A 14578-nucleotide genomic window follows, 5' to 3' on the forward strand; every position below is an offset into this window, starting at 1 on the left:
AATTCAGCTGATGAATTACTGAGATTTTACTGTAAAGATTAAAGCCAAAGATGTTGTTTTGATTTTTTCCTGTTGATTTTATTTGTGTCTCCTTAGTGGTGATGGATTCTCTTCATTCTGCCCAGCTCATAGGCTCTTAAATGAGAATGAGAAGCAAAGCAAGCCACTTTGATCTACTGTCCTTACTGTAGATATTAAATGAATTTGAGTCCTGAGATCATGACAAAAATGCTCTTTTGCTTTGTCTTCTCTAGGAACAATTAGATATTCCCATTCCCAAGTATTTTTTGAAAGAGAAGTTGGAAGCAATAAAAGGAAGAGAGAAAATCCTTGCTCAAATATTAGACGACAGCGGATTAGAGTCATCTGGCTTGGTTTGTATATCATTTTAACAAAACTTATTCCATAATCGATAAATCTTCCTCTTTCCGATGTTCCTAATTGTGTGAGAAGCAATGAGGTTCTTTGCAGTGTGAGCGGAGCTGCACCTCCCCCCACCCTGTTAAATAATACATAAGAAATTGTGTAAACCTTTGAGAAGGTTCTTGGTGGTTCAGCATCATCAGTTTTCAAGAACTGAGAAACAGAGATCAAATGTAACGATATGGAAGCAGATGTGGCACAAGCAGTTCCGCGCCCACCTTCTACGTGGGCAGTCTTGGGTTTGGATCCCCGTGCCCCCTGATAAAGCAGAAGCAAACAACAAGCAGAACAAATGAAAAAACCAACCCAGGGAAGTTGCGGTGGCTCAGTGGTCGAGCCCCAGCATCTCACATTCAATCCTCTGCCCTACTACCTCAAAAAAAAAAAAAAAAAAAAAAAAAGATTTGTTGGTTAAATCAGTACCTCTAAGATTATTGAGTAGATTATCAATTTGGTTGAATTTTTTGTCTCAAATTCACCCAGCCTAAAGTCAGAAGCTATTTTACTCACTGAGATAACTTACTAGGAACTCAAAAATTACTGCACTCTCTAAAAATGTTGATTGATCTTTTAGCCTCAAGGTGAGTGACGCTTGGACCCCATGGCTGGACAGACGTCTGTGGGGAAAGGGATAATAGGTGGTCATTAAAGAACGCCCTGGAGAGCGAGGAAGCCGCATGTGGTCAGTTTTCCCTTCTTCCCCACATCTGTGCAGTTCCACCTCCTTCCGTCTTCACAGCTGTCCGAGTTCTGACTCTCTGAATCTTTTCCTGGATTCTTGTGGTCTTCTCCCATGCAGCCTCCCAGTGGGAAGTCTTTTTCTTCCAGTCCTTTCCCCATGACACTTGCACATCAATCTTCTGCCAGATCAGCTCCTGCATTTCAGTAGCCTGCACTGCTGACGGATTCATGCCTCACTCCTCTAGTTAGATTTGCGGGCAACCGAAAATACTGTGGCGCTAATTAAATGGTACTTTTTTAGAGTGGGGGAGGAAAGCTAGGGGATGAGCAGGGCACATTATAAAAACACACACAATTTGTTGGAAAAATGGTTTGAGGAGATATCATGCTCAACTGTGTGGGACTCTTAGCACGGTTGAGCTCGAAGTGGACATGTAACGTTTCTGGGTTCAATTGATGCAGTTAACATGTTTAAACATTGATTTATCTTAATGAGTTGTATTTTTATGGTTTTTGTTGTTTTTTTGTTTTGTTTCTTGGGTTTGTTTTTTTTTTTCCAGAAAAGATCTGTTAAGGTGATCCCTTTCGAAGAGGCTGTTAAGTTAATCCAGATCTCAGAGAGGGCACGGCAAGGTCGACTAAGAGCGCTGTTCATGAAACAAATCTATCTTCAAGAATACAGGGCAAAGCAAGCCAGGCTGCTCAGCGAGAAAATCACAGATGTGGGGGCTGCCGCGCTGCGTATTCAGAAGGTGCGAGAGTGGGCTCTTGGGGTCGGAGGCAGGGGTCTGGGCTTTAGACACAGCAACAGACCCCTAGCAGTGTGGGGTGTGGGAGGGCGAACCCAGAAAATCAAAATTCTAAGATTCTGTCTTTAGGAGAATTGGGTTAAATTCCTGGAAGACATTGACTTACCCTGGAGAAAACATTTACTAATTTTAAAATTTTATTAAAAATAGGGATTAGACACAAGGCATTTTATTCTGGTATTTTTAAAGACCATAGATAATTGTTGGAGAGATTGTTGCTGAAATTCAACGAGAATATACATCCTTAATGACTGGAAAACTAAGTTTCCATGCACACACATAATTAAAAAGGGGGAGCGAGGTTTCCTACCGGCTAGGTGGCCAAAATGGATACTATTTGGGAAAAAAAACAAAACACCAATGACCAAAACTAATCAATGTTCTTCTTAGCACTGGGCCATAAGACTTTGTTTCCTTGGTCAGGGGAGACCCATTTATTTGTATCCCATCTTTTTTCAAATAGGTGCTAAGATTGTTTACAGGAAAATGCAAAGCATGGCCATTGATACAAGTAAGAAGTAAGTTAGAGGGAAAAATAAGTATCAGAGCCAGAAGATCAGATCAGGACTCTTGACCCAAAGAATGCTTGCTTGGGGGGAGGCAGGGGCTAGGAAGGATTCACGTATGAGATGGAAAAGAAACCACTTTCTTTCAAAGTTTCTGTGGGAATATAAGAAAGGTTTTGCAAAGGTTGGGTTTATGATTTTTGGAACTTCCCTCTTACATTTACCCACATTACTTTGGAAATTTTTCATTTAAAACAATGACGTGCCACCTTTGGTCCACCCTACATCCCCACCACCTACAAGACTCTCTGGAAGAAAGCCCCCGGGCAGGGGGCCTCACCAGTGGGGTTTAGGTGTTGTTTCTGTGATTGGTTCTTTCTTTAATTTAAAAATTCTGCCCTGTAATCACAGAAGAAAAAGCATTCCATCAACCCGCACACGTACAATCCTGACTTTATGATTGTTCTAACCTTTGGAATGTGCCATTTTTATAGGAGAAAGTGTAGGACAATGATTTCCTTATTTTTTTATGCATTAAACAAGTAACTATTTGTTGACTTTAAGGTTTGGCGAGGCTTCCATCAAAGCAAGAGGATCGTAAAGGAGAGAGAAGAGGAGATGATATTCCTCGGCATGGTAAGTTGTCTTGGAGATAGATGGGCAGCTCTTGTTTTGCTTTTGTGTTTTTGCAAGAAAATGGACTCTTGGGAATTAAAGCAGGAGTTCTTAACAAGGGGTCTGTGAGCTTGAATTGAAATTCAAAAAACCATGATTCTTGTGGGGACGTGTTTGTGCGGGTGTGATATATTTATTAAATTGTTCACAGTACAGTGTGGACTTAGATCTCCGTGGTTTTCACCTGACTGGCAAAGGGGTCCGTGGAACAAAATAGGTTACGAACACCTGCTTTAGAGAGTTTTGGGGGGGAAGAAAGGAAAGCAAAGTAAATGGCAGTGACATAAGAGACTGGAGTCAGTTGCACAGGTGCCTGCCCAGGGGCATCTGAGAGAGCAGAGCTGTGTCCATTTGCTTGTTACTGAACAACCTGCAGTCTGTTCCAAATGGGGAAACAGACCGGAAGTTGCTCACTCAGCAGGGAACACGTCATCAGCATTTGCAACCATGGAACGGGTTTGCATGGACTTAGGTCTGGAAACTGGAGGAGAGGCCTTTATTCTCCCTCGTTAGGCAACTAGCCACCAGCTCTGGCATTTTCCCTTGTACATGGAGTAATGTTCTAGTAGGCTACCCTTCTGTTCCACTCCTAGGGACACTGTATCCATTAACCTCTGCCCTCCGTCCCTTTATGACAAATTCAGACAAGGCCTCTGCTGTGGGACCCCAAAACCCCTGTTGAAAACAGAAGCGCGTCTAGTGTCAGCATCTCACACACCACACCTGGCCTGGCAGAGGACAGCCACCACAGAGCTTTCAGGATGACCTCCTTCCCCACAGAGGGTATTTCTCTACCTTCGTGAAGCGGGTGTTCTCTGCCCCCACCCCCAGCACATGTGATTGGCCTGGGAATAGGTGTGCAGGTGGTCCAGGGTAAGTCCACTCCAGCATGCCGGTCTCCCCCAGCTCCCAGCTTCCTCCTCTGTTCTGTGACAGTGATGTCATCATCTCAGCCTCGTTAAACGCAGGCCCTGTTAAGTCTGCATTTCAATCAGCCGACCTCCTCAAATGCTAAAGCTGCCTCCGGGCTCCCCAAATGAACACACTGAGTTGAGAGTCTCTGGGAAGTGTGTTCACACGCACGCCAGTCCGAGCCTGTGTTACAGTCCATCTTCTTTGATGTGACACTCTCAGGGTCCTTTCCCACACGTATCCTCCAGGTTTTTGTGAGTATAAATGATCAAATGCCTAGAGTTCTAAGGGGCTCATTAGTTATGGTTGCAAGGGCAACCAAGGGTAGTTGGGAGGAGTCTTGAGAATAGGCAGCCCCTTGCAGGGCAGCTATCCCAGCTGAGGTTATTACCGCTTTCTACCCAGGGAAGGCATCAGAAGGCAGGCTGCTTCTGCTGGCAAGAGAGGCTCATAGTGAGGGGGTATTCAGATTTCTTAGTTTCACTTGAATCTGTCCACGTGAACCCATTCCAGTTTTGGGGTCCCTATACATCCCACTCTCCTGACTTCCATGTGAGCAACTTGGCAAGGCTTTGAAATCAAATTATGTTGTAATTCTGCATTCTACACATTGGAATTTATGACTAGTTTTCAGCAGTTCTGGCCTTGTAGCTATAGGAAATAGGGGATTAATTGGAGATTCTATAGTGTTAGAAGTTCTCTTGTTCTTTGACTGTGAGTCAAACTGAGAATTAAAGACCTGAAATTGGCATCTTCTTTCTCTTAAGTGTTCCAGTGCTTTGGGAAAATCCACTCCATACCACAGAGTTTGTTGTCACCATTATTTCCATAACAATCAAGCACGACATTCCTTTGGTCTCCAAGGTTCTTGCTTCTATAGATTCCTTATCATAAATAACCAGGGACAATACTTGGATTAATCTTCATATCACTGAACCAGGGATTACTAGCATTTCCACGAGCAAAGAGCTCAGTACCATTTTCAAGTCCAAAGTATAACCAAACCAACCCCCAAATCTCATCCGTAAGGGTCTGTTTCCTAGTTCTGTTTTCGGTACCACCTCTGTGTCAGGGTCCAGTCAGGACATGGAAATCACACCACTTATTTAAACGGAGGGAATTTAATAACAACCAGTTAGTACTTACCATCAACTTAATATTTAAGTAGGATTTAATACCAAGACATGTTAGCAAGGCATGAAGATTTGTTGACTGGGTAACTGAAAAGGCAAAATGAACACTCTATGTCATCAAGAAGCAGCAAGCACAGGAAGCACTGGGGCTGGGGGAAAAAGGCCGAGAGGGGACTTAGTACACCTTCTGGGCTTGGAGAAGGGCTCCCTTGCAGCCGAGACTGAGACCTCTGAGGACAGGGCACTGCTCAGCCAGGGCCGCTGTCCCCAGCTCCGAGGAGGGGCCCTGTGGCCTGGGACCTGATGCTGAGGAAGAGGCCCCAGTCTGCTGGTGGTGGCCTCTCAGCGCTCAGGCGAGTCCCGTAGGGCGAGGACCCAGCCCTCTGAGTGGGGGTCCCTGGCCACCCGGGGCCGGCATCTGTGAGGACGGAGACGCTCCAAGCTGGATCCACGAGCTGCCTGCTCTGAGGAGGTCCTGCATGGCCAGGAGAAAGAAGACGAGGGCGACACCCAGGGAACAGGCCGTAGCCAGCCCCAAGCAGGTGCCTCCTTTCCTCCTGCCTTCTAGTTTTCCTCAAGCAACCGCTCCTAGCACCCAGCAGAGGGTGGTGTCCTGAGGCCCCACCACAGCATCACAGGGAAACGCCAAGAAGGTGGGTTCAAAGCTGAGAGAGCACCTTAACCTTGGGCCCAAAGATTTAAAAACCCTGGGCCAACATTATACCTAATCCTAAAATATGGGACGCTTTTCCTTTGAAGTTGGGGTTAAGACAGAGACGGCCACTATTGCCACTTCTCTTCAAAATTTGCTGGAGGTCTTAGCCAGGGCAAAAAGGCAGCAAAAAGAAATAACTAGTATTAAGACTGAGAAGGGAGAGAGAAAACTGTCACTGTGTCTGGAGGACTTGCAAATATAGAAAAATCGGAAGACTCTACAAAACCTTTAGAAAAAAATAGGTAACCTTGGAAAAATTACTGAGTGTAAGATTAATAAACAAAACTTAACTGTATTTTGATTCAGGATTATCAACAAATGAAATATAGCATAAAATACTTTGCATTACTAGGAACAAATCTAATGAAAGATGCACTAGACTTCTACATTGAAAACTAGAAATCATTAATGAAAGAAATTAAAAGAACGCCTGTGTAAATGAAGGAATATACCATGTTTCTGTTCATAAGATGCAATAAAGTTCTTAATTCTCCCCCTATCTATAGATTTAATGGCAATCCAAATAAAAATTATAGCAGGTATTTTTGGGAAACTGATCATCTAATTCTAAAATCATTGTGAAAATTCAAGGACCTAGAATAACAAGGCAATATTGAAAACAAACTAGAGGACTTAGTCTACCAGATACCAAGACCTAATATGAAGCAACAGGATTAAGACAACATACTATTGCCATACAGAAAGAAAATGAAAAATAATGAGTCTGGAAACACACATGTGCATTCTCCTGATTCCGAACAAAGCCTCCACAGCAATATAAGGGAAAAGGGTGTCTTTTCAATAAATGACGCTGGGTCCATTGGTTGTCCATATGAAAAAAAAAGAACTTTAACCCCTGCTTACATCATTCTAAGAGGGCTTAGGCATAAAAGTGAAAGCTAAAATAATCACTCCTTTAGAAGAAAATGGGAATGCCTTCATGACCTTACATAGGCAATGATTTCTTAAGAGGCATAAAACCACGGAAGAAAAGGCTGATAAATTGAACTTCATTAAAATTAAGAACATCTGTTGCTCCAAAGACACCAGTAAGAGAGTGGAGGGGCAGGACACAGGGAAAAGCTGTTCTCTATATATGTGCATACATTTGGCAGATATCAGTATCCAGGATATTTAAAGAACCCCTACACAGGATGGAGGAATAGAGTATGGATTAGAGTGGACTTGCTGATACGCTACCATAGAAATATTGTGACTAGTAATGGAAGAAATGGTAGCATTGATGTGGAGACAGTGGCCACAGTAGTTGCTGAGAGCAGGGAGAGGGAGGAAGGGTGTGATGTGGGGGCATTTTTGGGACGTGGAGTTGTCCTAAATGATATTGCAGGGACAGATGCTGGACATTATATATCCTGCCATAACCCACTGAATGGACTGGGGGAGAGTGTAAACTACAATGTAAACTATTATCCATGTGGTGCTGCAGTGCTCAAAAATGTATTCACCAAATGCAGTGAGTGTGCCACAATGATGAAAAAGGTTATTGATGTGGGAGGAGTAGGGTTGGGGGGGGAGGTTTGGGAACCTCTTATATTTTTTAATGTAACATTTTTTTGTCATCTATGTATTTTCAAAAAAAAATACAATTAAAAATGATAGGTGTGGGGAGGTGGGGAGTGGGGTATATGGGAACCTCATGTTTTTTAATGTAATGTTTTGTGTGATTTTATATTAACTTTAAAAAAAGATAATTAGAATAAAATAAAATAAAAAAATAAAGAACCCTACAAATCAATAAGAAACAGACAAACAATCCAATCTTTAAAGTGGTGAAAGATTTGAAAGAGGATATCAGTATGGCCAAAAAACCTACAAAAAAGATTCTCAACATTGTTAATCATTAGAGAAATGCAAAGTAAACTCATCTTGAGGTACCACTACACACCCATTGATATGGCTAAATTTAAGAAAGAACGTCAATACTACGAAACCACTGGTATTCGTAGATATTGCTGGTGAGAGTATAAGTTTATACAATCATTTAGGTGAAGTATTTGCAGCACTTATAAAGCCAAGTATACCTATACCCTATAACCCAGCAGTTCCACTCTTGGGTTACACCTGATAGATAGGTGCTTATGTCCGAAAAGACTCACGGCAGGTTCATTGGCATTGGTCAAAATCTGAAAACTAACTCAAATGTCGATCAATACTATAATGGATGAGTGGTGGTAAATGCATACAATGGAGTACTCCATCGCAATGAAAAGGAAGGAAGTGCAGATATATGCACCAACTTGGATGAATCTTCCAGGCGCAAAAGGTCGAGTGAAAGAAGCCAGACACCCAACAGCACATATTATGGGATTCTGTTTATATAAAGATTCAAAAGATTAAGAGTGATTGTAGTAGACACAATTTTAAAAAACCCAGAGAGGTCGGCATCCTAGCCCCTGGAACCTGTGTATATATGTGACCTTATATGGTAAAAAGAACTTTTGAGATGCAAGGACCCAGACCTTGAGAGGAGGAAATCATCCTTGGTTACCCGGATGGATCCAGTGTAATTACGAGCATCCTCATGAGTGGAAGTGGGGAGCAAAGGAGGAGAGTCAGAGGGAAGTGACTACCGGAGGGTAAGCAGAGTGGTGCAGCCTAGGAAGGGCTTGGCCAGCCATTCCTGGGTTGAGGATGAAGAAGGGACCATGAGCCAAGGAACATGGCGGCCTCCAGAAGCAGAAAAAGATGGGGAACCACCTTCTTTTTGGAACTTCTGGAAGGGGATGCAGCCCTGCTGACACCTTAATTTAACGCAGTGAGACCTGTGTCAGAGTTCTACCCTACAGAACCGTAAGACGGCACGTTAGTGGTGCTTTAAGCCACTAACAGCAATTAGTTGTGGCAGCAGTGGGAAACTAGTACAGGGGTAGAAGCCAGGATAGCTGCTACCTCGAGAGGGGAGGTTGTTGAAAACCTGGGAGGGGCACAGGGACACCAGGAGCTCTGTGGGATGCTGAAGGGTTGAAAGCCATCAGCTGACGGTGGTGACAGGAGCTTAGACGTGTATAATTCATCAAGCGAATCACTCAAGGTCTTGTACTTTACTATGTATGTTAAACCATCAAAAATATGTACTAAGCAACGATCAATAGCTTTCACGTACATTCAGAACTCTTAAAAATCAAGAATGTCAGTGATGACATGTAAATATTCTATTAAAAGAGGAACAAAAGACTTTAAGAGACAGTTCACAAAAATGCATATGGTTAATAGCCATGTGAAAAAAATTGGTTTATCAATAAAGAAATTAAAACTCTATTTTAAAATCTATACTAAAAAAGACCCGATCATGATGACACCCCATCTGGGTAAGGACCCCAGCCAGGGACAAGTACAATCAGAGACTGCTAAGAGGATTTAAGGGAAACGGACTTTGGCCCAGTGGTTAGGGCGTCCGTCTACCATATGGGAGGTCCGCGGTTCAAACCCCGGGCCTCCTTGACCCGTGTGGAGCTGGCCATGTGCAGTGCTGATGCGCGCAAGGAGTGCCGTGCCACGCAAGGGTGTCCCCCGCGTGGGGGAGCCCCACGCGCAAGGAGTGCGCCCGTGAGGAGAGCCGCCCAGCGTGAAAAGAAAGTGCAGCCTGCCCAGGAATGGCGCCGCCCACACTTCCCGTGCCGCTGACGACAACAGAAGCGGACAAAGAAACAAAAGCAGACAAAGAAACAAGACGCAGCAAATAGACACCAAGAACAGACAACCAGGGGAGGGGGGGGAATTAAATAAATAAATCTTTAAAAAAATAATAATAATAAGAGGATTTAAGTCCCCCTCCCCATCCCCTTGTCTTATCCATACTCAATACAAACATTAAAAATATTTATCCCTTTTTGTCCAGTGATATAAGTCCTTGGAATTTCTTTGCTAAGAAAAGAAGTAACAATGTTAGCAAAGTTTACAATGTATAAATAACCATATCAGAAATTGGAGACAATATAGTTGCCCGGAAATAGTTAATATAATTAAAATATCCCATTGTGTATATTTAGAAGTGCTGTTTTGGATTTTCTCTGTGTACTCTGGAATGTGAAATTTGATTATTTCCCTATCTTTACTATTTAGCTTATTCTTACATCTTTCTACAATAAACTTGTGTTTTATGTAAAAAAATAATTGCAGATAAAAATGCATGGTCAAATTTATATTAGAGAGGAGAAAGATATGAGTTTTGACAAACAATTTGTTCATAGCTTTTTAAATGGAAACTTAATGTAAGAATAATTAGGCCATTTGCAATATATTTTCCCAGTTCTATATGCTTATAATCAAATGTATATCTCAGTAGGGTAAAATTAGATATTTATGACAGTTCCTTTTGTTCCTACTTATAACAGTAGAAATGCAGAAAATAATGTTAGAAGTGAAAAAACAATGCAGTTTATATTTTTAACTGATGGGGAATATGGTTTTCTTTATCTTATACTCTCCTTTTTTCAGTTTAATTTTTATCTTCAAATACTGCATTCCATCTTCTCAGTATTACAGAAAAACAAGCAAGTGGTCGTTATGCAGTTGTACACGAGCAGAGGCCACGAGGGGCAGTCAGAGCCTTTAATTCTGTTTTCAACCATAAACATCACTATTTAAGCCATAGTCTTATTACAGCTTACTGTGTCAATATCAAATTTTCTTTTCTAGAATTTTTGGATTTAAAACAAAGGAAAAGATCTTGTCAATGGTATCATCTAGTATAGATAAGTTATAATTCAGTCACATCTTCCAAGTTATTGCTATATAATTTTCATCCGTTTTATAATGGCACATACTAAACTACGAACGTAGTCATAAGCATATTTCATTTTAGAATAGCCTGTGTCTACCTGTGGGCCCTCATCCTGGACTGCTGTCCCTGTAGCTTTTGTCTGTGTACAATACCTGCATTGTCAGCATAAAATTGAAAAGGCAAATTTTTTTTCTTGAGGAAGGAATTCAACTCCACTTGGAAACTTGAAAAGCTTTGTTTCCTGGCGAAGAGACGTGATACCGCTTTAGATAGGTGTATTAGTCGAGGTTCTCTAGGGAAACAATCAACAGGAGATATCTGTAAATAGTATGAGATTTTATGAGTCTCTCACATACCTGAGGGGATGCACAAGTCCAGGTTACGCAGGCAGACTGCAAACCAAGGGCTCCGATGGAAGTCCAATGAAGGTCCTTGATGGGTTTCCAGGAGACCTTGGCTGTCCAAAGACCAGCTGGGAAATTCTCTCTGAATGCTGAAATCACTTGCCCTTTTAAGACATTCAACTGATTGGATACAGGGTCACACTTTGCTGGCGGCAGTCTCCCTGGTTGATGTAGATGTAATCAACCATCTATGCAGTAAACTCACCGATGACTAACGTCCATAAATTCCTTGTATTACAATTAGCCCAGTGCTTGCTTGACCAAACAACTGGGCACAGTTACCTGGCCGAGTTGACACATTAGCTTAACCATCTCTATAGGTTTCTGACATCTCAAATTGTGATGCCCAATCTGTATTGTCTTAAAAATTATGGTAGTACATCTTAGAACGGCATATATGATTTAAGAACTATCTTGATTTTATTACCCCTGTTCTTGATTTCTCTTGATCTTGGTAATTCATAAATAAGCGCATGCTTATTTTTTGGAAATTGAGAACTCCTTTGTGTCCTGGCCCATCTTTTGCTTTTCATCTATTTAGGTGTGCTGTCAGAATCAATAAGAATCAGTAGGTGACGATTTAAAAATTCACTGGGACATTGCAGGGGATACCGAAATGGTTCTTTATAAATCAGGGCTACTCTCTAGTGGTCTAAGAAGTACAAATTAAAAATAAAATGAGATACTACCACATTTCATTGCAATTATGCCATCGATTGTAAGATGCAGCGTATTTTATGTGCCCTTAGGGAAGATGATGTTGCCAAATAATCCAAACATCCCCTCCATTGTAACTTGCATTCACCCCTAATTTAGGTCTGTTAAACTGTGAAAAATAGGCACCTAAGAATCAATGAGATAGGGCGAGTTGTATCTGTCTTAACAACAACCAAAAAAAGCTTTCCTAAGCTATAATTATTGACAGGGTTGTGATTAGATGCTGGTTTTCATATACAATTGAGTTAATTTGGCCCTTCTGAAAACAGTTAGCAAGATGTAACAAGATCCTTAGAATACGTAACATCTCCCCACCCCAAATTCTATTTCTATCTTACAGAAATCATCAGAAATACAGAGATTTATGTGCATAGAAGTTCTCCACAGTGTTCTTAATAGTGAAAAACTAGAAATAAGCAACATGTTCTAAAGTAGAGATATAATTAAATAATTTATGCCACCATAAAAAAAAGTATATATACAATTCATTTTTGATGACCTGAAGATGCTCCAGATGAAAATTCAGAATTACATGTCATGTACATATTAAATAAAGAGAATGTACCAAGAATAAATAGTGCTCGTTTAACGTGGGGACTTTGGAAGATTTTGGGGGGTGAGGAGGTAGAGAGGGAGGCTGTGATTTTCTGTGTTTTCTAAAATGTTCAAATTTTACTTTTCATTAGAAAACATTACAATTTCAAGAAAACCGCCAGCAGCAATAGAGTATTATTAGCTATTCCTCCTAAGAGCTCCAATTTGTTTGGTGCATATGTGCAGGTAAAAAGGTAATGATATATCATTTCTCTGTTAAACATCCTTAAAAAGCATATGGATATAAGGTATAATTATAAAAGCAATAGTTATCTCCAGTTTTCTACTTTGAAAATTTGATTAGCAACCAAAAGTTTCCATCTAAGACAAGCTATGCTTTAACATGAAATTTTACATTAGCAGCAGTTTTGAATCAACAATTTCCATTTAATTAAATTTCTATATAATTTAATTCAACCTATATTTATTGAACATCTACTCTGTGCAACATTCCAGAGACTGAGGGGACAGCTAAACACTATTTTTCACTTTCAAGTCCTAACAGCTTACAGTACTACCATATAAAGGTGGAATTGCATGTTGTTGCTGTTTTTCTATAGGTCTCAGCAAAATGCTGTTATTCAGAAAGACACAAAGCAGGACTATTACGTGGGAAATTCTCTTTTACTATCATCGTTCAGTTTTACTTTCCAGTTTAGATCTGCTTGGCTCAAATTAGAGAAGGTCGTATTAAATTCCCAGCCTTTCGCAGTTTACACAGTATAAAAAGAGTAGTTTGTCTGTTTTATATTAGATGTGGCTTTCTTCAGTTTGCTTTTTCCCCCAAGTGTTTGTCCTCTCTTGATACTGCATATTCTGTTGAAATTTTACACCATTGAGAAATATATGGATTCAATTTTTCAAAGAATGGTGCTGTCTATTCACTGGCTGATACCCATAAAAATCCATCACCCCAAATCCAAGAAATGTTTTCAATTGAATGTATTTTTCCCCTAAAGATATTGTCTATTATTTTAAAATTTCATTTTTCCATTTTATCATATTGTTATATTATGCTAATATGTCAGCCATTGACGTATTTGATAAAAACTGTATTTCTATCTTTCTGGGAAGCTTGGCAGGTGTCCAGGAATGACTATTTAGTAACTGAAACCAGAATGAGACCAAGAGACATCATTGTGCCTTCAGTTCCTGAACAAATGTTTCTTTTGCCATTGTTATATAAGTTATTTTTTGAATATTGCAATTTTAAATGTTTATAGTTTAAAATCTACAAAGGAAGATATAGCATGCTAAAAATTCATGTTCAGTTATTTTAATTGGCAGAGCCAGTGGAGTGGATGAAGAGAAGGAAACGTAATGAATGCAGTACATTTCCTCCTAGGGATCCCTTTGAAATCATTTGTCCTGCAGTCATGACCGTCATAGATGTTATGTTGCCCTGAAGCTATCAGTGTTCACATTATAATAAAAGCACTAGGGGGACACTTATTAAAGAGGAAGACCTGGCACTTTTAAATGTACCAACTCAATCCTAAAACCATCATAAAAACCATGCTCACTTCCAACTCTAAGCATGAAACAAGCTCTATTCTAGATTCATTTTGGGCCAATAAATTAGAGATCTCAGATGCCCAAGGGTGTGGGGCTCCCTTCCCAGGACCCACTTGGGAAAGTGCTTACGTGAGGGAATCTCGCTTCTCTTCTCCGTTTTCATGGGGCTCCTTTTGGGAAACTGCCCTCAAAGCCGAAATAAGCGGAGAATCAAAATAAGTTACGCTCTTTTATGATCAGGCTTTATTTTTTAACCAAAAGACTGCATAGTCCAGCCTCATCAAGTATATTATTTGTTATATTTGATGAAAAGACCCAAATGAGTTTTATTTCCAAAAAAATTAATTTCTTCTTAAAAAAATGGATCCGTCGTGATTTGTGGTGGTGGTTTGGTGTTTTGGGTTTTCTCTTTTGGCAGGGTTGGTGGTCATTTTAGCTTTTAAAGGCAAAAGAGCTGTTGCCTCCGTGATCTGGCAGCACCTGGGAAATGAGTCCACGTCCCATCACGCACCAGCTTCCCAGAGTCATGTTCAGCCAGCGGGGACGTGCCGGGATGTGGGAAGCAGCAGCCCTCTGGGGTGGCCTGTGGGAATGTGTGCTACAGAGGAGGTGGGCTTGGGTCCAAAGCCCAGCTCTGCTGGGCGCCAGGAGGGATGCCTCCAAGCCTCAGTTTCTTCTGTAAAATCAGGGTAGGGCCAACCATCGCCAGTGTTGTTAGGACTTCCTAAGATTAGAGATAAAGGGCTGAGC

General features: G+C 41.0%; 1 protein-coding gene across 1 annotated transcript in view; it reads left to right on the forward strand.

Moving 5' to 3' along the window:
* The window catches only part of IQCA1 (IQ motif containing with AAA domain 1), a 194463-nt gene that overhangs the window by 19429 nt on the left and 160456 nt on the right, over positions 1 to 14578 (forward strand). Inside the window, exons 3-5 of the mRNA XM_058299847.2 lie at positions 255 to 374; positions 1665 to 1856; positions 2984 to 3055. Of these exons, the coding sequence (XP_058155830.1) occupies positions 255 to 374; positions 1665 to 1856; positions 2984 to 3055 (384 nt within the window). The remainder of the gene's footprint in view (positions 1 to 254; positions 375 to 1664; positions 1857 to 2983; positions 3056 to 14578) is intronic.

Source organism: Dasypus novemcinctus, chromosome 7 (assembly GCF_030445035.2).
Source record: "Dasypus novemcinctus isolate mDasNov1 chromosome 7, mDasNov1.1.hap2, whole genome shotgun sequence".
In the NCBI taxonomy this organism is placed as follows: domain Eukaryota; kingdom Metazoa; phylum Chordata; class Mammalia; order Cingulata; family Dasypodidae; genus Dasypus; species Dasypus novemcinctus.